We start from the raw sequence: 24,040 nt of genomic DNA, 5'->3' as shown, positions 1-24,040 counted from the left end.
AAAAAGATGCTTTAATGGTGAACGCTGATTTTTAAAAATCACTGAATATTAGAAAAAAAGTTAAACATTTAAATTTGTTTCACAAAATGTGATCTTTGTAACAAGAATTTATATATAATAAACATTAGATGGTAGTCAGCTAACTGCAACTTTCATTGGTTCCATTTGTGCCTGGAGTTCTCCAAACACATGGCAGGGCCTCATCAGAAATCACCAGACCTGTTGGTGTTCATTAATCTTATTTGATGGGGATATTCTAAGGCTGAACTTATAAATGTAAAACTATTGCTGGTAGTTTTTGAAACATCACTTTTATAGCTTTAGTTTAAAATATGTTTATTATTATTTTTTTAATTGCTTTCTATTGGCAAAAACATCTGCTTGACCAGGACTCAGTTTCTCTGACCACACTTGATAATATTTTTTGCAATGTAGAAGTGTTAAAAATATGGGCTATTCAGAAGACAATAATTACAAATCATACTTTTCTTGGGTACACTGACAGATGACACTAGATGAGGGTGGGTAAAATTGATCATGAGGTCTAAAAACGAAGACAGTGATTCCTCCATGGTGGGGTGAGGAAAGCTGTCTGCTTACTAGCTCTGACGCAGCGCCATGCTGACAGGTCAGGGGCCAGCTGAGGGTTGGACCTGCACCCTCCCCATGGGTGTCAGGGTCCCTGGCACAGCCTTCTCAGAAGCGAGAAGCTGCAGTTGAGACTAGGGTATGGGTCCCCAAGCCCAGGCTCCATCAGCACTCCAGAGAAGGAGACTCTGCCAAAATATGGTCCCAGAGTGCACTGCCCTCTCTGTAAGTCATCTTCCCCCTGACGCTGCCCTGCTGAGATCTGAAGCCCTGATTTATCAGACTTCCTGTCTCCCTGCTGGGGACTTTCACCCTTAGCCCTTTGCCAAACAAGAATGGGAATAGAGAAATAAGGAAACATCCTGGTGTGAGCCTTTAAGGAAATTGCCACTTAAAATTAGTACTCCTTTATCCTCATCCTGTACCTTCTGGCACCAAACCATCCACCAAAGAAGGGCTGAAAGATAGTGGCAGCTGTGACTGCTGGACCCCTCTCGTGTGTGGGCAGGCCTTCAACCTGCACTGAAACAGTTACAGTGTTTCAGGAGGTCCTGTGTTCTCTGGCGAGCTGCACTGGCCTTTCGCTAAGGTCCCAAGTGACTCCCTCAGCTTGATGCCAACATATCTCCAAGTGTACCTACTCTCTGAAGTTTCAATTAGTCACCTCGTAGGCACCAATACTGTCACTGAGCCAGCACATGTCTTACTTTGCCAAGCCTTCCTTGTTATTATCCAGTGGTAGGTATTTACCCCTCTGAGCAATCTTAGATGTACATGTCCTTCATCTTATGGGACCTGAAAGGGCAAATTCAGAAGGAAGGGACGGGATAGGAGAAGACAACGCAGTTTTGGATCCTGTTGGGATGGGTCTTTTCAAAAACTTTCCAAGTCAATTAGCTCACCACCTGACCAACTACGTCAGTTAGTATGTAGTTGCTTAGTATGTGTACTGCGGGTTAGTTGGGCATCAGAATAACTGGGCCACCTTTGTGGTAAGACAGTTTCCCAACTGTGAAGCTCCGGTGAGTTCCTCATGCATATCCAGGTGCTGTTCCAGGCCTGGACCCTCACCTTGGATGGCAGTGGCAAGGAAAAGGCAGGGGCCCTGAATCATACTCTGGGCTCCCATAGCTGTCCAAAGATAGGAGAATGCTGTCACCCAAGGACAGAGGTAGCAAAAGGGGGCCTGGCTTTATCAGAGTTGACCAATGACCAAAAGTCTGCAACTCTATGCAAGCTGTCCTGAGCCGCCTGGGTAGTACGAGCACAGTCCCTCTCACAGGACCTTCATGGTTCATGCTGAGGAGACCCTAGCTCCCGCCTCTGTCTGAGATACTTCCTGGACACGCTCCCTGGGCCCTACAGCAAAGCTTGGCGTCTTGAAGGTCTCTCTAGCTCTCCAGCATTATGGCAGTGGACCTTTTCTCAGAGGGCTCTGGTTCTCCTGCCCACAGCTGCTGACCTTAGCACTGTGGGACCCTCAGTCACTCACACCCAAGGCCCTGTGCCCCCCCCCCCAGGATAATTAACTCACCCTTGGATCCAATTTTGAAGGAAACCATGAGGAAACAGGAGAAGATAGAGAGAACATAAAATTTAGAGAATCTAAGGAGAACAAAGATGTCGTGAGGGTGGAGCTAGAGAAACCATCACAAACAAATAAGGCATAAAGTCTGGGCTTTCGGAGTCAGACACACCTGGGCTCAAACCTGAGTTTCCATGTGCCTACATATGACCATGGGCAACTGAATCACTTTAATCCAGTGTTCTCACCTGTCAGATGGGGAGTGGGTGATGACTACAACCTCACCAGTTGTTGTGAGGATGAAATCAGGTAATATATGTGAAAAAGGTATCTGGCACATGATATGTGCTCAAAAATGTTACCTGCCCCTCTTGAAAATGTCATGGACAGAGATTTGAGTTTCCCCTCAGAAATCTCTCCATGGTTATAGCTCTCTGTAACTAAGAGGGTCTTCCATACATCCAATTAAAGTTGCTCACATTTTGCTTTGTCTGCTCCCTGTTGCTCAGCTCTCTGTGGGGCAGAGAGAGTTCAGCAGCCATTTCAGAAAATCCCTCAGACACTTAAAGAAAATATTTTGAGTTTTGGGTCAATGCAACTGATCCTACCTTAAGGATAGAAGAAGATGCAATAAGGAAATGGGGGTGTGGAAGAGGCCTGAGCTCAGAGTTAGGATTGTTCACAGTGTGAGATAACCTGGTGAAAGCCACTCGGATATCTGATGGGGCCTGCTGGCCACTTCGTAGTGAATGTTTACTCTGTGCCAAGCACCGTGCTGTTTTCTTTAAATACCTTTAAGTGTTACAGGGGCCCTTGAGGCACTGATTATCATCACACTTTTCCTTCGCTGAATTTCCTGGATGGGGAAACTGAGGCTAAAGTTCACATAGCTAGTAAGGTACAGGGCCAGGAACTGGGCCCAGGCCTGTACCTGGACAAAACTATCGTCCCTGTCTAGTCTGTGAGGATGCAGAGCCTCAGGCTCCACAATAAATAGGATTTATCCGAAACCTTACGCATTAGCTTCAGGAATTTTTCATTTGTTAAAGAATGTGAGATTCTGGGAAAAAGCTATGATGAAGGCTATACAGACAATGTCTTTTCCTGAATACCGCACCGTCAGTCACCCCTTTTGGAGTATGTCCCTTACCACATGTGAAAAGGTTGACTCTTGCAATCTTTCAGGGCATGAGTGACAATTTTTCTACAACTCTGCCATGTCCACCCTTGCTTTTGGGGGGGATGTTTATAATCTGTTAGAGAGAGTGCTGTTTGAAAAGTAGAAGCATGTGCTGTTTTCTAAGCAATAGGTGAGAAATGTGTTTCCCTACTGAACATACGAATTAAAATTTTCTTCAGGACAAACTGAAAAGTATCAGGCGTTCAGGACTATAGTGAGATGGAAGCAGGTATGTGTGCTGGTTGTCCTGTAGACAGAGGCGTCCAAGGAATCTTTCTGGGAATTAGGCTAGTTTCTCTCCTGGGACTAGGGCAAAACCCTAACTGTCACAGCTCAGCTGTGTCCTTGTCTAGAGAGATGATAGCTCTTGTGTTTTCACTTGAGGAGAGAGGCTCTACTCTGTAGCTGAAGGCAAAGCCTATATTTGAATTATGAAAATGAACACTTACAAGTAAGGGCCAATGTATACAAGTCATCAAGTGGTGAATGGTTAGCATATAGATTAGAATAAAGAAAAGAACGATGCAGGTCTCCAGCACTGCGACTGCTATGTATGTCTCATGGGTTTTGGAGACGACGAAACAAGCTAATGCTTCCATGAGAAGACCCTGCAAGAAAGGAAACAGAATTTGTTTTAATGCATAGGTGCTATTAAAAAAAACACCCTATTAATTGTCAGAATGTAAATCTGATTATATTGCAATTGTCTGTATTGTTTTGCACATTTTATTTAAATTTTTAAAAATATTTTTAAGACATGAAATAATAAAAATGCACACAATATAAAGGGTAAAAAAATAACTTCAGTTTCTTTCTTCTCCCTCAGCCCAACCCTAGCCTATCTCCTTAAAATTAACCACTGTTCACAGTGTATATTTTATACCAGAAAAAAGTATGTATATACAGGTAGGGTAACTGTATATTGATTTTGACAGAGTGAGGGAGAGCTCCAGCTTTCTTTCCAAACAGCTGCTGATTATTCCAACATCATTTATGGGGAATCACCAATATTTTCCCCACTGATCTGATATCCAGTCTTTATTATATACTAAATTTGCAGGTGTATTCAGGCCTTTTTTGGGACAGTTCTCTGCCACTGATTAGCCAATTTCTTCTCTAGTACTTTTGAAATTACAGGAAATTCATTTTTTTATCCTATTATCTGACCTGGTTTTCCATTCAGTACTCATTCTTAGATTGTTTATGCCTACCATACTTGTCTTGGTCAAGTTCCCCAAACTAAGCCTATTGGTATTTTAATTGAGATCTCATTTAATTTATAATATGGAAATGTATTACAAAATTTAGTCTTACTATTCAAGGAAAAAGTACATCTTTCCAGTTATTTTAGTGGTTTTTAAATATCTCTGAGTAGAGTTTTAAAGTTTTCTTCATATAGTCCTTTCAAATTTATTTCATTTCATCTTAGATATTTATTTATTTATTTATTTATTTATTCATTTATTTATTAAAATTTATTGGGGTGACAGTTGTTAGTGAAATTACATAGATTTCAGGTGTACAATTCTGTATTACATCATCTATAAATCCCATTGTGTATTCACCACCCAGAGTCAGTTCTCCTTCCATCACCATATATTTGATCCCCCTTACCCTCATCTACCACCCCTCACCCCCCTTACCCTCTGGTAACCACTAAACTATTGTCTGTGTCTATGAGTTTTTGTTTCTCATGTGTTTGTCTTGTTCTTTTGTTGTTTTCAGTTTATATACCACATATCAGTGAAATCATAGGTTTCTCTGCTTTTTCTGTCTGACTTATTTCGCTTAGCATTATACTCTCAAGATCCATCCATGTTGTCACAAATGTTCCTATATCATCTTTCCTTACCGCCGAATAGTATTCCACTGTGTATATATACCACAACTTCTTTATCCATTCATCTATCGAAGGACATTTTGGTTGTTTCCATGTCTTGGCCACCGTAAACAAAGCTACAATGAACATTGGAGCACACGTGTCTTTGTGTATAAATGTTTTCAAATTTTTTGGGTAGATCCCCAGGAGAGGGATTGCTGGGTCATATGGTAATTCTATTCGTAATTTTTTGAGGAACCTCCACACTACACTGCCTTCCATAGTGGCTGCACCAGTCTGCATTCCCACCAACAGTGTATGAGGGTTCCTTTTTCTCCACAGCCTCTCCAACACTTGTTACTATTTGTCTTGTTGATGAAAGCCATTCTGACTGGGGTGAGGTGATATCTCATTGTGGTTTTCATTTGCATTTCTCTGATGATTAGTGATGTTGAGCATTTTTTCATATGTCTATTTGCCATTTGTATGTCCTCTTTGGAGAAATGTTTCTTCAGGTCCCCTGCCCATTTTTCAATTGGGTTGTTTGTTTTTTTGTTGTTGAGCTTCATGATTCCTTGTATATTTTGGATATTAGCCCCTTATCGGAGGCACTGTTTGCAAAAATCTTCTCCCATTCAGTCAGTTGCCTCTTTCTTTTGTCGATGGTTTCTTTTGCTGTGCAGAAGCTTTTAAGTTTCATATAGTCCCCTTCGTTTATTTCAGCTTTTACTTCCATTGCCTTTGGAGTCAAATTCATAAAATGCTCTTTGAACCCAAGGTCCATAAGTTTAGTACTTATGTTTTCTTCTATGCAGTTTATTGTGTCAGGTCTCATGCTTAAGTCTTTGATCCATTTTGAATTAATTTTGGTACATGGTGACAGATAACAGTCCAGTTTCATTCTTCTGCACGTGGCTGTCCAATTCTCCCAGCACCATTTATTGAAGAGGCTGTCTTTCTTCCATTGTATGTTTTTAGCTTCTTCGTCAAAAATTATCTGTCCATATTTATGTGGTTTTATTTCTGGGTTCTCAATTCTATTCCATTGGTCTATGTGTCTGTTTTTCTGCCAATACCATGCTGTTTTGATTATTGTAGCCCTGTAGTACAAGCTAAAGTCAGGCAGTGTGATACCTCCAGCATTGTTCTTTCTTCTTAAGATTGCTTTGGCTATTCGGGGTCTTTTGTGGTTCCAAACAAATCTGATGATTTTTTGTTCTATTTCTTTAAAAAATGCCATTGGGATTTTGATGGGGATTGCATTAAATCTGTATATTGCTTTGGGTAATATGGCCATTTTAACTATGTTGATTCTTCCAATCCATGAGCATGGAATGTCTTTCCATTTCTTTGTGTTTTCTTCAATTTCTTTCAAAAATGTCTTATAGTTTTCAGCATATAAATGCTTCACATCCTTGGTTAAGTTTATTCCTAGGTATTTTATGCTTTTTGCTGCAATTGCAAAGGGAATTGTTTTTTGTATTTATTTTTCTGAGATTTCATTGTTAGTATATAGGAATGCAATGGACTTTTGTACGTTGATTTTGTAGCCAGCAACTTTACTGTATTCGTTGATTGTTTCTAACAGCTTTTTGGTGGAGTCTTTAGGGTTTTCTATATATAGCATCATGTCATCTGCAAAGAGTGACAATTTAACTTCTTCATTCCCAATTTGGATGCCTTTTATTTCTTTCTCTTGCCTGATGGCTCTGGCAAGGACTTCCAACACTATGTTGAAAAGCAGAGGTGATAGGGGACAGCCCTGTCGTGTTCCTGAACATAGAGCTAATCTCATAATTAAGGAGATTATGAGATTAGCTGAGGGCTTGTCATAGATGGCCTTTATTATGTTAAGGTATTTTCCTTTTATACCTGTTTTATTAAGTGTTTCAATCATAAATGGATGTTGTATATTGTCAAATGCTTTTTCTGCATCAATTGATATAATAAAGGACATGATTTTTGTCCTTTATTTTGTTTATGTGATGTATCACATTGCTGGATTTGCAGGTGTTGAATCATCCTTGTGCCCCGGGAATGAACCTCACTTGGTTATGATGAATAATCTTTTTAATGCATTGTTGTATTCGATTCGCTAAAATTTTGTTTAGGATTTTTGCATCAGTATTCATCAGAGATATAGGTCTGTAGTTTTCTTTTTTTGTGTTGTCCTTACCAGGTTTTGGTATCAGAGTAATGTTGGCCTCATAAAATGAGTTAGGGAGTACTGACTCTTCTTCAATTTTTTGGAAGAGTTTGAGCAGTATTGGTATTAGGTCCTGTTGAAGGTTTGTTAGAATTCATTAGTGAAGCCATCTGGTCCCGGACTTTTGCTTTTGGGAAGGTTTTGGATGACTGATTCAATTTCGTTACTGGTGATTGGTCTGTTTAGATTTTCCAGTTCTTCATGGTTCAGCCTTGGAAGGCTATATGTTTCTAAGAACTTGTCCATTTCTTCTAGGTTATTGAATTTGGTGGCATATAGTCCTTCATAGTATTCTTGCATGATCCTTTGTATTTCTGTGGTGTCTGTGATAACTTCCCCTTTTTCATTTCTGATTTTGTTAATTAGTGTCTTCTCTCTTTTTATCTCAGTGAGTCTAGCCAAGGGTTTGTTGATTTTGTTAATCTTTTCAAATAACCAGCTCTTTGTCACATTAATTTTTTCTATTGTCTTTTTGTTCTCTATTTCATTTAGTTCTGCTCTGATTTTTGTTATTTCCTTTCTTCTGCTGACCTCGGGTTTCACTTGTTCTTTTTCTAGTTCTTTAAGGTGTAACATGAGGTTATTTATTTGGGATTTTTCTTGTTTCTTGAGATAGGCCTGTAATGATATAAATTTCCCTCTTAAAACTGCTTTTGCTGCATCCCAAAAATTTTGGTTGGATGTATTTTCATTGTCATTTGTTTCTATGTATCTTTTGATCTCTCCTCTAATTTCTTCTTTGACCCAGTTGTTCTTTAAAAGTTTGTTGTTTAATCTCCATGTATTTGTGTTTTTTCCTGCTTTCTTTTCGCAGTTGATATCCAATTTCAAAGCCTTGTGATCAGAGAATATGCTTGGTATGATTTCAATCTTCTTAAATTTGTTGAGGCTGCTTTTATGCCCCAATATATGGTCTATCCTTCAGAATGTTCCATGTACACTCGAAAAGAATGTATAGTTTGATGTTTTAGGATGAAGTGCTCTATATATGTCAATGATGTCCATTTCATCTAATGTGTCATTTAGGGCTGCTATTTCGTTATTTATTTTCTCTTTGGATGATCTATCCATAGCTGTCAATGATGTATTTAAGTCCCCTAGTATAATTGTGTTTTGGTCAATTTCTCCCTTTAGTTCTGTTAGTAGTTGCTTGGTATATTTTGGTGCTCCCTGATTGGGGGCATAAATGTTGATGACTGTTATGTCTTCTTGTTGTATAGTCTCCTTTACCATTATGAAATGACCGTCTTTGTCTCTTGTTATCTTTTTCACCCCGAAGTCTGTTTCATCTGATATCATTATGGCTACACCGGATTTTCTCTGGGTACCATTTGCTTGGAGTGTCAATTTCCACCCTTTCACTTTGAGTCTATGCTTGTCCTTGTAGCTGAGATGTGTCTCTTGGAGACAGTATATGGTTAGTTTTTTGATCCAATCTGCTACTCTGTACCTTTTAATTGGTGAGTTCAGTCCATTTACATTTAGGGTGATTATTGATACCTGAGGATTTCCTGTCATTCTGTTTTAGTTTTCTGGTAAGGCTGTGTCTCCATTGTTTCTTTGCCTTTTTGTTGTTGTCTATTATTTCTGTGTGGTGGTATTCTATGATGTTTCCCTCTGTTTCTTCTTTTATTACAGTATATATTTCAGTTCTGGATTTTTTTTGAGTGGTTACCCTTAAGTTTATCTAAAAAAAAGTTTGATATTTAGAGTATTCCATTTTCTTTAGCACGCTTACTCTCTCCATTCCCATATTCCGGTTCAGTCCTTTACTCTCCCCCTTTTTATGTTTTGGTTGCCACAAATTGTCCCTGTTGATGGTGGTCGAATAGCCTCCTTTAGTATTTCTTGTAGTGCAGGTCGTGTATTAGAAAATTCCCTCAGCTTCTGTATGTCTGGAAAGGTCTTTATTCCTCCTTCATATCTAAAGGATATCTTTGCTGGATATATTATTCTTGGCTCATAATTTCTCTCTTTTAATAGTTTGAATATTTGGTTCCACTCCCTCCTGGCTTGTAGAATTTCTGCTGAAAAATCTGATAATCTAATAATAATCTGATGATTATCTGATGATAATCTAATGATAAATCAGATGATAATCTGATGATAATCTAATCTAATAGATTAGATGATAATCTAATCTAATTGTAGGTTACTATCTTCTTTTCCCTGGCTGCCTTGAGGATTCTTTCTTTGGCGTTGATTTTAGACAGCTTCAATACAATGTGCCTTGGAGAAGGCCTGTTGGGATTGAGGTAATTAGGTGTTCTATTTGCTTCTTGGATTCAAGGATCCAGTTCTGTCCACAAGTTTGGGAAGTTCTCATCAACAATTTGTTTGAATATAATCTCTGTTCCCTTCTCTCTTTCTTCTCCTTCTGGTGTGCCCATTATTCTTATATTGCATTCTCTGATGGAGTCAGAAAGTTCTTGTAGAGTTCTCTCATTTCTTTTAAGTCTCAAGTCTCTTTCTTCTTCCATCTGTGCAATTTCCAGGTTTCTATCTTCAATGTCACTGATTCTTTCCTCCATCTGGACAACTCTACTACCTAAGCTGGTTATTTCATTCTTAATTTCTTCTATTGAGTTCTTAATCTCCAGAAATTCCATTTGGTTCTTTTTTAAAATTTCAATCTCTTTCGTAAAATGCTCATGTTGTTCTTTGATTGCATTTCTGAGTTCATTAGATTGCTTTTCTGTGTTTTCTTGCATCTCGTTGAGTTTTTTCAGAACTGCAATCTTGAATTCTCTGTCATTTAAGTCACATATTTCCATATCTTTAAGTTCCTTTTCTGGAGACTTGTCACTTTCTTTCTGAGCTGTCTGGCTGCCTTGGTTATTCATGGCAATTACTGATTTATTATTTCTCTTCCTAGACATCTACAGGAGTGGCTTCTGCAACAGGTTGATAGGAAGAGGTCTTTCTTTTGTTTTCCAATACTTTTTGGTAGAATGTTTTATTTTCTCTCTGACTACAGCCTTTTTTTTCCTCTCTCACACAGTAGTGCTATGTTTTCTCTGCACTATTCCAGCTTCTCACACAATGGGGGAATTCCCTGGGAGACGGGCCTTTCCTCTGTTAAGAGTTCACCTGAGTCATAGGGTGCCTCCTCCCTGTGGGGATCCTGAGAGCTTTTGAAGTTCCAAAGCTCTTTCTGCACCAGATTCAGAGCCCGTATGTTTCAGCAGTTCTGTTTACTCCTGCAGGGATCTGCCCAGATAGGTGGGGCCAGGGATGGGGTGAGTTGTGAGAGGTGGCCCAAAGCAATGGCAGCCACCACCACCACAGCCGGTCCTGCTTCCACAGCTCCCTCCTCTTTGCCGGAACTAGTTGGGCTGTGAATCTGTGTCTGCGGTCCACAGTTCTCAGAGCAGCAAATATTCTGTTCTTTTGATCTGACATTGCTGCTGTTCCGCTTCTAGCACCGGGCAGGTGGGGGCGGGGCAAGCTCTGGGAGGGTGAGTAGGGAGGGGGCGGCTAGTCTCAGTGTCTAAGGCTTCCGTTCTCCACTCGGCAGTGAGGGCTTCAACCACAGTTTTCAGCCTTCTTCCCTCAGTCTTGGCTCCGATGTCTCTGCCTTGAGCGTTGGGTTCAGCCGTGTTATATGCTGCCCCCTCAGCCCTGTGGGCCATAAGTGGAGCCCTAGCAGTCCGAGTTCTTCCCTCTTCCGCAGCGGCGGTAGTTCCGGGAGCAGCGAGTTCGGAGCACTGAGCTAGGTCTGCGTCCTGCGCCCTCGCGGCTTGGTCCAGCACTTCTCACTTCCCTCCTCCCCCACTAGCGCGATTCTCCCACCTTTAGGTGAATTCAGTAGTGGGCCTGTTCGTCTTGCCTGTCTGCTGTGCAGGGAGTCCTTTGTGGAGTTATTGTTGTCCGATTAGTTGTAAATTCCAGGGGAGCTTTACAGAGTCTCACCTCATGCCGCCATTTTGATAGCATGTTCCAGATATTTTGATTGTTATAAAGAAAAAAGCTTCTGTGTGAAGTGCCTGCCTGCTTATTTTTACTAATGCATTAGTAGAATTATCCTGTTCTAAATTGTTTCCCAGTCTTTGAGTTTTTTAGTTATTATGATCTTATCAGCTAAAATATATTTTGCCTCTTTTTGCAGGTGTTCTTATTTCTTTTTCATAATTGTGACCACCTAGTGGTTCCAGAAAAATACTGAATAACAGTGGTGGTAGTGGACATCCTTTGTTCCTCATTTTAATGGGAATACCTCTGATGTTTAATTATGTATGATGCTGACTTTTAGGTTTATTTTAACAATGTCAATGAAAGATCTGTGTATTCATATTTTACTGTTTTTTTTTTTTTGGTCTCTTTTGTAATCAGAGATGAATGTTGAATTTTGTCACATGCGTTTTGTATTCTACTTGATATAATCTCCTAATTTTTTCTCCTTTTACTTATAATATGGGAGATTAGTTTAATAAATTTAATAGTGAATCATCCTATGTTTCTTCTTCATGGTGTATTTTTAGAAAGTACTGAGGAGTATTTTCTGCTAATATATTATTAATACTTATTGCTTTGAAATAAGTGAGATTTCTATTTAGTTTTCTTTTTCTGAAGTTGGTCAGATATTGATATCAGTGTTACACTTGACTTTGTAAAAATAGTTCAGAAGTGTTTCTCAATTGTCTGAAAACCTTTGAATAGTATCAGAATTACATCCCATAAAGGCTTGAACGAGTTAACCTGTGAAAAAGCCTGGGTCTGATACATTTTTGAAAAATACGCATTTGATAAGTTTTCTTTTTCTTCTGTGTTTATATTGGTCTATTTAGGTTTTTCTCTATTCTGGGATCAGTTTTGGTAATTTATATTTTCCTTGAAAATCAACTATTTCATCCAATTATTCAAATTTGTTTTGGAAAGCACTCTGCTGATCTTTTCAGCTTCACTGGTGTTTGCAATTATTTTCCTTTTCTGGCTTCTGACTTTGAATATATGCCCTTTCCTCCCCATTTTCTCCGTTACCTTGGCCAGTGGTTTATCAGTTTTATTGGTCAATTCTATTATTTGTGTTTGGTCAAATCTATTATTTGCTAATGTACACATTTCTGCTATTATTTTCATTGCTTCCCTAATTCCCTTTGTGAGGGGAAACCTGAGAAACAGAAAAGACAGTAAAAAAAAACAAGCCAAATTTAGTAGAAAGGTTTGATGTGTGGGAGGAGCAAGGGGAGAGGGGGAGGAAAGGTGAGGCAGAAAAGGGTGATTGGCAAAGGGACCTAGGGAAGCTTTCCCGAGGCTGAGGCATCCACTCAGCCGGGTCACCAGCTCTCTGCTCACCAGCCTCACGACCTTCAATGCTCCGGTGGGCGAGAAACAAAAATGCTTGAAGCTGTCTGTGATTTTGGGCGGGACTTGGGCCCGGCCCTCCACACGCTTTTGGATGGCCTCCTTCTCCGATTCGCTCAGGGGGGACACTTGGTGTTCAGCCCGCGTCTGGTGTAGAGGGCCTGTGGGCGTCTTTGAGGGTGCGGTGTTCCTTGAGCGCTCAGGACTCTCTGGAGCGGATTGCCCAGTGCCTCCCGGGCGCTTCTTGGGCTGTTCCCGGGATTGCAAGTTCTTTGAAGGTTCCTTGGCGTCTTCAGCATTCATGGTGGACCCCGGGCCTGGCTATGTCAGGCTGGCCCTTTGTCTCCGACCCTGCCCCGCGGAGGCGGCCGCCTCTCCCCTAGTCACCAGCGTTGAGCCCCAACGGCTGCCTATCTCGCGCGCGCACCCAGCTCCCGCTGCCCAAGGACAAACCAGCCACCCTCGTTGCCATCCTGAATGCAAAGCCACTGCCTAGCCTGGGAGCTCAGTGTTGCAAACCCACCCCCTCTGTGCCGCCAGCCAGCCAGGAAGACGGCTCAGAGACCATTTAGGGTGGTCCTGGCGCCTCCTTCTCTGCCATCTAGGCCCAGGAGCGGGGAAAACCCAATCCTATCCCATCCAGGCGCTTCCAGCGCTCCCTTGGAAGTTACAATAAGGGTGAACGCTGGGTTCAGAGTTCCTAAATCTCATCTTCCAGCTCCCATATTGAGATTAAAATGAGAAATACTACAGAAATTATATGGAAGAATAGATATGTTTAATACTTAGCATTGACTAAAAAGGAATATAAAATTACAAAACTTATAGTTTGTCAGGACTTTTCTGAAAAGGGCCACTTGGATTCAATAGAAGCTTCCGGTAAATAAGAGCCGCATCAGCAATGCAGCATATCGCTGCCAGGAGTCCAAACACCTGGAAACAAAGACATAGTGTCACTGCTGTGGCTATGACCTGTACTTCCTGTCATTCATACAAGTTTTAAGTGCTCTGCCCACCGGCTTCCTCTCCTGCTAGGGTACTGGGTTTGCTCCCTACTCTGTCACCTAATATACCAAAATAAGAATACCTCGGAGATCATTTTATTGTCATCCCCAAGTTTCCTAATACCTGCCTGGAGAAAGAGAAAAGATAATTTAAGTGAGCAGAAATGACATTGAAGTAGTGTGAGCTCTGCAGGAAACACTTGTCTGGATCTCTTGATTTGCCCCTGAATGTATTGTTTAAGGCCCTACTGATACTTAGTTATCAGTCAACATTTATATCTCGAATGTTGCACTGTTTGACTTTCCTATTGCAAACTCTGCTGGAGAAAGGGTCCAAGTTAACACCAGCTCAAGATTAAACCACGGCAATAGTAGCTGTGATGAAAGCTTTGGAGACCTGGAGTTATACGATGACCCAAAGTAAACTCTCAAAAACTGGGCTACATCCATGTAAGGGGTGGGATTCTAAACAGGCCTTAGAAAAATACAATTGAAATAAAGGGAATAAACTAGAACATGGTCTTTAAGTACTATGACGGCTATGTGAGAGCTGGGGAAGAGACGTCATGTTCCTTGCATGCTGTTTGGTCAGCTCCACCCAACGGCTTGCTTTCTGGCTTCAGACACTGCTCTGTTTCCACCCTGAATCTCTGGTGGGCTTCCTAGGTCTGACCACACTAAGTACTTCCTACCTATACTTTCATGACTCTGGTACTCTCTATGTTGCTGGTTCCTCCACCTGGAACGGTCCCCTCCCTGTTGCCTTTATTCCTGCGATTCAACTGCCAGAGAGAAGTAGTTGCTTCCTCAGTTCTGTACCTTGAAGTAGTGTCAACACTTTACATATTGCTGTTCGCACGTCTGTCTCCTGCATTACGCTCTAAGCAACTTGAGGAAAGGGCTCACGTTCTAGCCAGTGCCGTCTGAGAGAAATATGTGAGTCACCCATGTAAGCCACATAATTAATTGAAAATTTTCTAATAGCCACATTAAAAAGTGAAGAAAAACAAGTGGAATTAATTTTAATAATATATTTTATTTAGCCCTATATAGCCAAAATATTATCATTTTAACATGTCATCAATATAATAAAGTTATTAATGAAATATTCTATATTCCTTTTTTGGGGGTAGGAAGTCTTTGAAATCCAGTGTGTATTTTACATGTACAGCTCATCTCAGTACAGACCAGCCATATTTCCAGACCTCAGTAGCCACATGTGACTAGCGGCCACCACACGGGACAACATAGCTCTATACTTTGTCAGCACCTACCAAAGTGCACTTAAAGAATGAATGAATGATTGAATGATTGAATGAGTAAATAAGTGAATGAAAGTAAATCCTATGCCTGGTCCCTCTTTCTCCATAGTAGAGGGATAAAATTATCTTTAAACACAACTGGGGGAAATTGCTGTTACAGCACAATCTCATTTCTAGAGTAATTCCCATCCCTCAAGAAGTTGCTTAGGGCCTAATAAGAGAGATGAAAAACCATGGATTCTGACATACTTGGCTGTCTGAGAGCAGTCAGTTCTCCTAAGTGGCTCATACCATGAAAAGACAAGAAAATCTGAGGGAGATTTATTTAAGAAGAACTTTCCAATTCACTTCTCTAGATCAGAACCTAGAAAAGCCAAATGATTTTGAACCTCTGTAACAAATCTCAGAAGAATATTAGATGGGACTATTTCAACTACATTACTTGACACTTTTTAATTTTCGTTTGCCTTCTAGGATAAAGTCTGATTATACTGATTTGCATCTCTTCAAACAGTGTTCAAAATAATCCTTTAGTTACAAGGCTTTCTACCATTGCCTTATCATGAGACATCTATTATATTCCATCTGAAGAAGGACCTGGTGAAGAAATAACTGAGCTCAGAACAAGCTGTTTCACCTTCACAAGTGGTATGTTTTTCTTTTCTTTTTTTAAGTGAGGGCTGTGAAACTCATTCATGGTGTTTTTGCTTGACATCATGTTTCTCAGCATTAAATATTGTAACTGATTTCAGTAGCTTTTCTTAGTCTAGGTTTTCTCAGTCTAGTCTAGCTCTACATACCTGAGAAATATGTAGGAACATCTTTATTTGGTTAACTTCATTTTAGTGTGAAATCGTATTCCTTCATGTTAATTGGGCATGTATTCATACAAAAAAAAAAATAAGCCACTGAGTACTATATACATATACTGGCCAAGGAAATCTGAATTCTGATCAAACCTAAGGAAGAAAGCAGAGAGACCTCCACTTACCCCTCCGAAGACCGTAAATGTGCTTTCTGATGTCAGTGCCAACACTGATATGATTATCATGAATATTGCTGTTACCAGAGAGTTGATAATATCCTGAAAACACAGAATAGAAAGGTCAGCTTTATATGAAGACCACCAAAAGAAAGTGAATCAGCTCCCTAAAAATTTTGAGTGTTACGTTTTATTAAACAAATGTATTTAGTATTTATCTTTTAGGAAATCAAACTGACACAGTAAAATGCCACCTATATTGTATTTGGTCTACAGTGATGCTTGGTGGTTCTCTTAAGATGTGATATGCCAATAATTTAACTACTTAACAGACTTCTTTCTTACGTACTTGGAGGGAGAACTCATCTGGTTAGGAGTAGATGATATGTGGAAAGTTTAAGGTAGAATGGTATATTGGGAAGTCAGAATGCTCACTTTTAATAATATAAGAGAAAGTGTAAATTAGTCTACACTGTAAACCAAACTATTTTACTGAAATGCAATAAAACTTAAAACAATGCACACTTAGGAGAAAGTGGTCATTTTCAGGAGCAGCTCCCATCTTTATGTAATGGCTGTTATTTCTGATGATGTAGCTCATTCATTTAATGATTTCTTGAAGTGAAGCATTTCATTCCGAACTGTGGCTTTAAAAGGTGCAACTTACATTTTGAATGGATGTATAGTGTGGGGAAGGAAAATCGTCTTTATTCTGGAATGACTTATGTATGTTTGCAGATAACTGTAGACAGGAAAGAGTTGTCAACACAGAAATATCAAATTGCAAAACCCTGGTAACTTGGAAAAGTAGTTATTAAAAAGAAAATAGGAAGAGGTTCAATGGAGACAGGTCAAGATTAGATACACTTAGGAAGAAACAAAGTTCTCATTTGCAGGAGATACTGAGAGTAGCTGTGGGAGGTTAATACCTCTGGACATTTTGCTCTGCTTCAAGACAATAGACTGCATCTCTACTTCAGACAGGCAGCCCTGCTTCCTGGGAGTAATTTGGGTACGTGTATATGAATGGCTTTGGATAAAAGTGGTGCTCTAGGCCGTGTAGAGACTCACAGGACAAAAAAGGATGTACCTGCCCCAGAACATCAATGACCCTTAATGGTCATTGAAAGCATTTTTTTTTATATTAAAAACAAAACATCAATATGCCACGGAGGAGAATGTAAATTTAATTACAAATATGCAGATTTCACAGAAATTTTGAGCCTGCCCTTGGATACCACCACAAAACCCTGGGTTGGCTCACATCGGTTTCGGTCACTGGAGAACTTGAGGGGAACGTTCAGAGAAGGCCTACTCTCCCAACTGTCAGTTACTGCAACTTTGAGACAATGATACACATAGTGAATCTGAGTGCAGATGACCAGTTCCTTTCCTAGTCAGTGAAGTCTGGCTCTCATTCCTATGGCCACTCTGCAGGGACCTCATACTGTTCATGACCCTCTTTGTCCCTGACCCACGTTCCTCAACTTAGTGGTGGCCCCTCTGGTTACAGTTGTCTCTCCTTCCCTGCTCAGTCTGACCAGTCCCACAGCCTTACTGTCACCTGTTCACTTGAGGCAAACCACTCTGGTGCAGGTCGTCAGGAGCCTCTGTCGTCAGTGAGTATTTTTCTGGACTTTCTTTATATGTGATATATAAAGATATATAAATAAGCAAGAAGCACTCCTTGCTTCTAGAAATGCTCTTCTCTTGGCTTCTGTGACATGGGTCTCCCTGGGGTCCTCTCCTGCCTTTCTCTGGCCACTCTTCCTTTTCACCCTGTATGTTGATCTTTCCCAGTTTTACCTTCAGCTTGCTCTACACTCTCTCTGAGCCATTTAGGCCAATCCCAGAGCTCATTTCCATCCAAGGTGATAACCCCCAAAGCTGCAGTGCTCACTCCTCTTTCCTAAGCTTCAGACGTGTTCTGAACATTTCCATCTGAATATCCCGTACACATCGAAAACCTAGTATTTGTCAAACTGAACTCATTATGTACCACTCTCCCTGGCCCGCCCTTAAAACCATTCTTTGTCCTACACTTCCTATCTCATTTTCTTCCCAAGATAGTTACTCAAATGGCAGGTATCCTTGATTCTCTTTAGTTACCCAGTCCTAACTATTCTATTCCATTAACATCCTTTTTCCCTGTAGCTACTGTTACGACCTTACTTTATGCCTTTATCATATTTGTGCCTGGATATAGTAATAGACTTCTAAGTGGTCTCTGAGACCTACTTCTAGTTTTGTTCCTCTTCAAGCCATTAACACTGCCACCAGTGCCACCTCATAAAATGTGAGCTCATCATGTTACTCTATTTAAAAACTTCCAAAAAGTGGCCTTTGGTTTATAACCCAGGGCATACAAAGCCTTGCATACTCTGACTTCCTACTGCCTCTCGGGCCTCCACTCTTGTTCCCTCTCCCTTCTTCACAGCTCAATATCCCAGCCATTCAGGATGACCTATAGGTCTTTGGGGTCATGGTCTTTCTTCCCCTTTACCCTCACATACATTGCTCCCTCTACTGGGAAAGTCCTTTCATCCCTGTATCAGTCAGCTAACTACTTTTCCTCCTTAGCCCTCAGCTCAGGCATAGTTTTCTTCAGGAAAGCCTGTTATGATTTGGTTCCCTTCCCTGGCTGGGCGCCTCTACACTATTCTGGAGATAACATCTGTCACAGTACCTATTAACACTGAATTGCTCATCTATCTGGTTTCCTGGCTACACTGAAATGTCTCAGATACAAGGTTTGTGTTTCGTCTTATCAAAGAACCCATTACAGAATCTAGGCAGCTATTAGGTTGGTGCAAAAATAATTGCAGTTTTTGCAGTTATTTTTAACCTTTTAAACCACAATTACTTTTGCACCAACCTAGTAGAATACAAAGATTGCAGAGACTTATTTAACATTTGTTAATAAATCACTTCATTAGGTCAAGAGCAGAGAGGAACCTGGGTTTCACAATGGAATAACAACTTCGTTGACCATATAGCACCATTTCTAAAAGATTAAAATATGAGCAAAGTTTGAGCTTCAGAGATTTAGAGACTAATTTCAGTATGCTACACATAGGTCACTCTCCCTCTCAGTGAATTCTGTTAAACTTAGGGCTCCAAGTTTATTACTGGGACATGTAAGAAGCTACAGAGAATTATTAGTCTGGAGAAAAATAAATGCTAAAACCTGGAAAAGTAGAGTATGAAGAGCAACTATCCAACTTTTTGAGTACAAGATTAAAAGGACATGGACCATGTTCATTGTCTCCTTAAAGAAATCCTTGGGAGTAATTTAGCTCGGCCCTTTCTGCCACTAAATGATGTTATGTACTCTGAGGGCCAACTGGGGAAGGCTTTGTGACCCCTTTTCCTAGACCTTCCTCTAGTCAGGTCCAGCTCTAAAAGTGTAGATCAAGTAGGAGTTTGGAGAGGTACTATGAAGATCCTATCTATTTCCCAACTTTCCCCCTGTTGGGACTTTCTCAGCTAGTGATTCGCCTGAAATGCTCATCATTGGCTTTCAAAAGTGGCTCCAGAAGGTACCGCTTTATAGCATGCTTATGGTTTGAGAACAGCTCTGAAGTCCTCTTTCTTGAATAGGGGTTATCAGCTTGGATATCAGCACTTCGAAAGGATGAGACAAGTACAGCAGAAGGTCGTAGGAGGGACATCTGTGGATACAGGATGCTGGGGATAAGACTTGAAAAAGGAGAGGTGACGTCACTCAGTTTTTCCCAGAACCAGCTTATATTCTGGGCTAAAGGACCATATACTTGTATACCTTAACTAACATCTTCAACTTGCCTATTTTAACAGTTTACAGAACCATTTGGGCACTCCACTGGGCAGTTATTCCTAATGCTATGAGTATGGTGGGTGAAATCCATATGCTACTAGATAAGGCTCTACAAGATCAGTTAAGACTTATTCAGCATTAATGATTGCAGACATTTTTAAGTAAGATAATTTTGTGCTTTATTGAGCCTCCCTGATTATTTTGATTTTCCATTTAGTGACCAGGCATGTGTAAGGCAGATACTTGTATATCTGCCTCCATCTCTGTCCCCCCAAATTTGAGGCCATATCAACATGCATTTAAAAAGGAGGTAAAGATTAAGAACATTCTATAATTTTATGAATCATGATCTTAAATTTCTTTAGAAGGTCTACACTGAAGTGAATTCTCCTAACAGAAGGGTCAGCCACATCTAAATTTAGATGGAGCTCAGAGGAGAATTGATGCTGCGACTGCCCTTGTTCCCTGAGAGTCTCCCCCAGGGACAATACAGAGCCCATTAGCAGTGGGTACCGCTCCTCCTTCCTAAGCCTATCCAGAGATTCTTTACAGGCTTAAGAGAACGGAAGAAACGGAGTTTATTAAAATGTTTCACTATGGCAGGAAAAAGGAGTTAATTTTAACAATGAAACTGAACACTTACAAGCAAAGGCCAAAATATAAAATTAATTACTCGATCAAGCCTGAGCATATATAAAATGATGAAAAAGAAAAGAACGGTGACTTCAAATCCAGTGATAACAATGTATGGTTCAGGGGCTTGTGAGATGATAAAAAAGGCCATAGATGTCACAGTTAGTCCCTATAAGGAAGAAAATATATGATTTATTAAATGATTATTGAAAACAAGTTTAAGCTGTTTACCTAAAACAGGCAAATCAACGGGTTTCTGATTATGGCAGAAACCCGTTTACTTGGCTATTTACAACATCCTTACTAAGTGCTCATCTGTGCCTGTTACCTTTGCTGTCTGGGAATGCACTGCCTTCCCAAGCAGCCATTTCATTTTGGGAACTTCCCCAATATAAAATCCTTCCTTATAGTAAGCAGAACGGCTCCCCTGTAACCTTGAACCGTTTCCGACCCCTCGCCCATGTGTCACTTCTTTAAAAAGTTATTTTCCCTTTCCTTTTTGTCGTGAATGCCTCGAACACCTTCTCCTGCGACAGCTTCCACTTCTCTAGCCAGGTCGCCTGGCTCCCAATGGTGATTCTGCCCAGACCTCTGCTCAGAACTGACCGCCATGCTCCCGGTAGGTCGGATGCCCGGGAAAGGGCAGCTCCGCTGTCCGGGCCCTGGGCCACATCAGCCGTGAGCTCGGTCCCCCCACACTTGTGACTCCCAGTGGGTACACACAGAAGACCTCGAACCCCCTGTTGTGGGTACAACTGCAGCTGCCTCCCCCGGGCACCCGGTGCCTGGCTTTGTGTCTAAGTGCCAGCGAGGCCGGTCAGGCAGATGACGCGGGTTTAGCTTCAGGAGCGTGGGTGTGACGCCCCCGAGGGGGGGGACAGTGCCTTATGCCTCTCCTTCTCCCTGCATGCGTAGCCAAATGCCTGGCCTCCAGGGAGGCCCTGATAAACGCAGGGGTGGCAGAGCAGACAGGGCCCCCCCCTTCCCACCCGAGAGCCAGCTCCCTGTCTGTGAGCAGGGTTCCACGCTGCCCCCACCCCCCCGCTAGCCCTCACCAGCCGCAGCATCTTCACGAGGGCTTTCAGGCTGAAGTGGAAGGGGTGTTGCTCCTGCGTCAGCTTGCGGGCTGACATCACTTGGTAGACCCAGCAGAAGCAGCAGCACATGCCCTCCACGTCGCCCTCCTCAGCGCCCGGCCCCACCTGGCCTCGCGGCCGCTGCAACTGTAGGCGGCTGACGCGCACGGCCCTGCTCGGCTTCCCGCCCTCGCCAGCGCGTGCGCATGCGCATGCGCACGTCCCCGCGGCCCGCGTTCCCGCGCGTGCGCCCTACGCTACTCTCCCTGGAGTTCGCCCGCCGCGTCGCCCGGAGGTTGGGGAGCCGCGCAGGCTGCGCCCTGTGAGCGCTGCCCCGCCCTGCCAGGCGCCAGAGACGACCGCTCTTCAGCTCTCCACTGGAGCCGTGCTGTCAAGGAGTGCTCCCTGTGAGGGTCGGGCGGGAAGATAAGGCAGGAGGGGAACAGGAGTGGCTGTGCTGCCACTCCAGACTCTCAGTATCTCAAATGCCACCTCCTGGGTTACTCTGTCCAAAGTAGCCACGAAGACTCTCTCTCCATAGCATTTATGGTCAGATGGTATGTGCATATCTCCAGAATCTAAATTGCACAAAAGCAGGGAACCTCCAGCCCGCTTCTGCCTGTAGGGTCCCCAGCGTCTGCCACATAGTAGATGCAGGACACGTGCAGTGTGGACTGGCCGGGACCTCGTGCCCTCTCGCTGCCCCCAGGGAGTCACAGTCTGCGTTTCTGAGCCTGTTTGTTCTGCGTTCTTTTTTTTTTTTTAATTTATTGGGGTGACAATTGTTAATGAAAGGACATAATTTCAGGTGTACAATTCTGTATTACATTGTAACATCTTCCTGAGGGATCTAGTACATTTACAGCCCGGGCTCTGGATACGTCAAAGTTCAGAGAGAGAGAGAGAAGCCTGTGAAGCAAGATAGAGGGGCTTGAATTCCAGCTCCACTCGAATGCTTCTGATCATTTAAACAAGTCAGCCAAGTTTCTGAAAATTAGCCCAGCTCCCAGCTGGGAGTAACAATACTCACTGGCAGGGTTGTTGGGAAGAATGAATGACACCGTGTGTGCCAGGGCTCAATTGAGTCATCTCCAATAATTATCAGCCAGTCGGTCACTTATCATTGGCCATCTATCCCCCAGTGTTGCCAAATCGTGGGTTCGTTCTGCTGGCCTCCCGTTAGCGGGGAGAGTTCCTGGCTGCAAGCAGCGCACCCTCACCCTGAATTATCCCCGGGCCAGAGAGAGGGTGAAATGCGACGGGTCTCTTTAAGAGCCCGGGCCAGCAGGCGCTCGGGCGAGGCGGCGCCGGGACGGAGGCGGCGCTGCGAGGCCGGCCAGCCAGCCGCCGGGCAGGCGGCGCTCGCGCAGCCGGGTAACGACTCGCCCAGGAATTCGGGACCCGCGGGATCGGGCCGCCGGGCCATGCCGCTGCCGCCGCTGCGGAGCTGGGTCCCTCGGCTGCTGCGCCGCCAGGGACTCCGCAGCTCCGCCTCTGGCCCGGCGGCGTTGGGGGCGCAGCGCCGGGCCTCGCCTTGGGGTAACACGCCTCTCTTCCACCTCGCTGGCGGCTGGCGCTCAGCGGGGTGCGCCCCACTTGCATCCTTCAGCTCCCGGCACCCGCCTGAATCCGAAACGCCTCCGAGGCGCAGGGAGGGCCGCGGACAGCCACTGGCTGGTACCCCAGACGTGAGCTGGCAGCCAGCACATGGGACCTCGGGGCTGTGGGCCCTCTCCCGTTTGGAGCTTGGGAGCCCTCTAAGGAGCAGAAAGCACCCCACTTCCCATGGGCGGGGCTGCTGCCCATCCCACTCCTGGTCTGATTCTTTTGGCCGTGGGCGTAGGGGGTGGGGGCTGGAAGGCCCCAGCGGGTGGTGGGCGGGTTAGGTTCCCGCGCCCTCCGTCTCCCACGGGGAGTGGAGACCCTCCCCTTCAGAAATGGAAACCATTTCCGGCCCCGTTAAAGCCAAGTTCTGGCATTGTTTGGCCTTGGGCTGTTCGGTGACACCTCTGAACCACCTGTGCGGTTGGTGGGCTGTGACGTCAGCCCTGGGCCTAGGAGAGAACCGTGAGTCCTGGGTGGGAACCTGAGACCTGGGCGGAAACCGATGCCCACAGCCAACTCTCACCCGTGCACTGCGAGAGGGAGCCACTCTGTTTTAACTTGCTGGACACCCGTCTGTGAGGACAAATATAACGTGTGTGAAAAATGGAAAGTATAATATGCAAAGTGAAAAAAAGCTGAGCACAGTTGGGTTCCAGGCCTGCCAACAGGACCCAGGTAGCAGTTGCAGTGTCACACAAAGGTAGACAGCTGTGCTGGGTCTGCGTCCATCCACCCAGGGAGGGTCCCAGGTGTCACTGCAAAACGTTTTTAGGTCAGCGAGCAAGCATAAAAATTACTGTTTTTGTGGTCGTTTAGCAAGTTAGGACAAAGAACTGAATCATTTAAAGCAGTTCAAAAGTTGATTTCCTTTCTTTTGTAGATAAAGAAAACGAAAAAGAGAAAAGGTCAGTGGTAAGTCCCTCTTTTATGTGTACTCTCCAGCGTAGAATAATATATCTCATATATATATGTATATATATGTATATACATATATACATATGTATGTGTATATATGTATATGTATATATGTATATATACATATATGTATGTATATATGTAT

General features: G+C 42.8%; 2 protein-coding genes across 7 annotated transcripts in view; one reads left to right on the top strand and one right to left on the bottom strand.

Annotated features, from left to right (window-relative positions):
• Positions 1-13,390: 13,390 nt before the first annotated feature.
• Positions 13,391-22,801, bottom strand: LOC308489587 (uncharacterized protein; the record flags this gene model as incomplete). Its single annotated transcript, XM_081030921.1, has 5 exons — positions 13,391-13,555; positions 15,880-15,972; positions 21,355-21,547; positions 21,637-21,780; positions 22,596-22,801. The coding sequence occupies 5 exons, from the start codon at positions 22,799-22,801 to the stop codon at positions 13,445-13,447; spliced, it is 747 nt and encodes a 248-aa protein (XP_080887047.1). The 3' UTR covers positions 13,391-13,444.
• TK2 (thymidine kinase 2) overlaps positions 15,465-24,040 on the top strand; it is a 34,332-nt gene continuing 25,756 nt past the window's right edge. The window contains exons 1-2 of one of the 6 annotated variants that reach the window (XM_081030814.1): positions 15,465-15,536; positions 23,861-23,892. Coding sequence is in view for 1 of the 6 variants with exons in the window: in XM_081030810.1 (XP_080886936.1) it covers positions 22,800-22,914; positions 23,861-23,892 (147 nt within the window). In the remaining 5 variants the exon portion in view is untranslated. Of the gene's footprint in view, positions 15,537-22,673; positions 23,064-23,860; positions 23,893-24,040 lie in introns of those variants that run through there. The other 5 variants (XM_081030811.1, XM_081030812.1, XM_081030813.1 and 2 more) reach the window with 5 other exon arrangements.

The sequence above is a fragment of the Rhinolophus hipposideros genome, assembly GCF_964194185.1.
Source record: "Rhinolophus hipposideros genome assembly, chromosome: 21".
NCBI classification, from domain to species: Eukaryota; Metazoa; Chordata; class Mammalia; order Chiroptera; family Rhinolophidae; genus Rhinolophus; species Rhinolophus hipposideros.
This window is presented reverse-complemented; position numbering and strand designations above follow the sequence as displayed.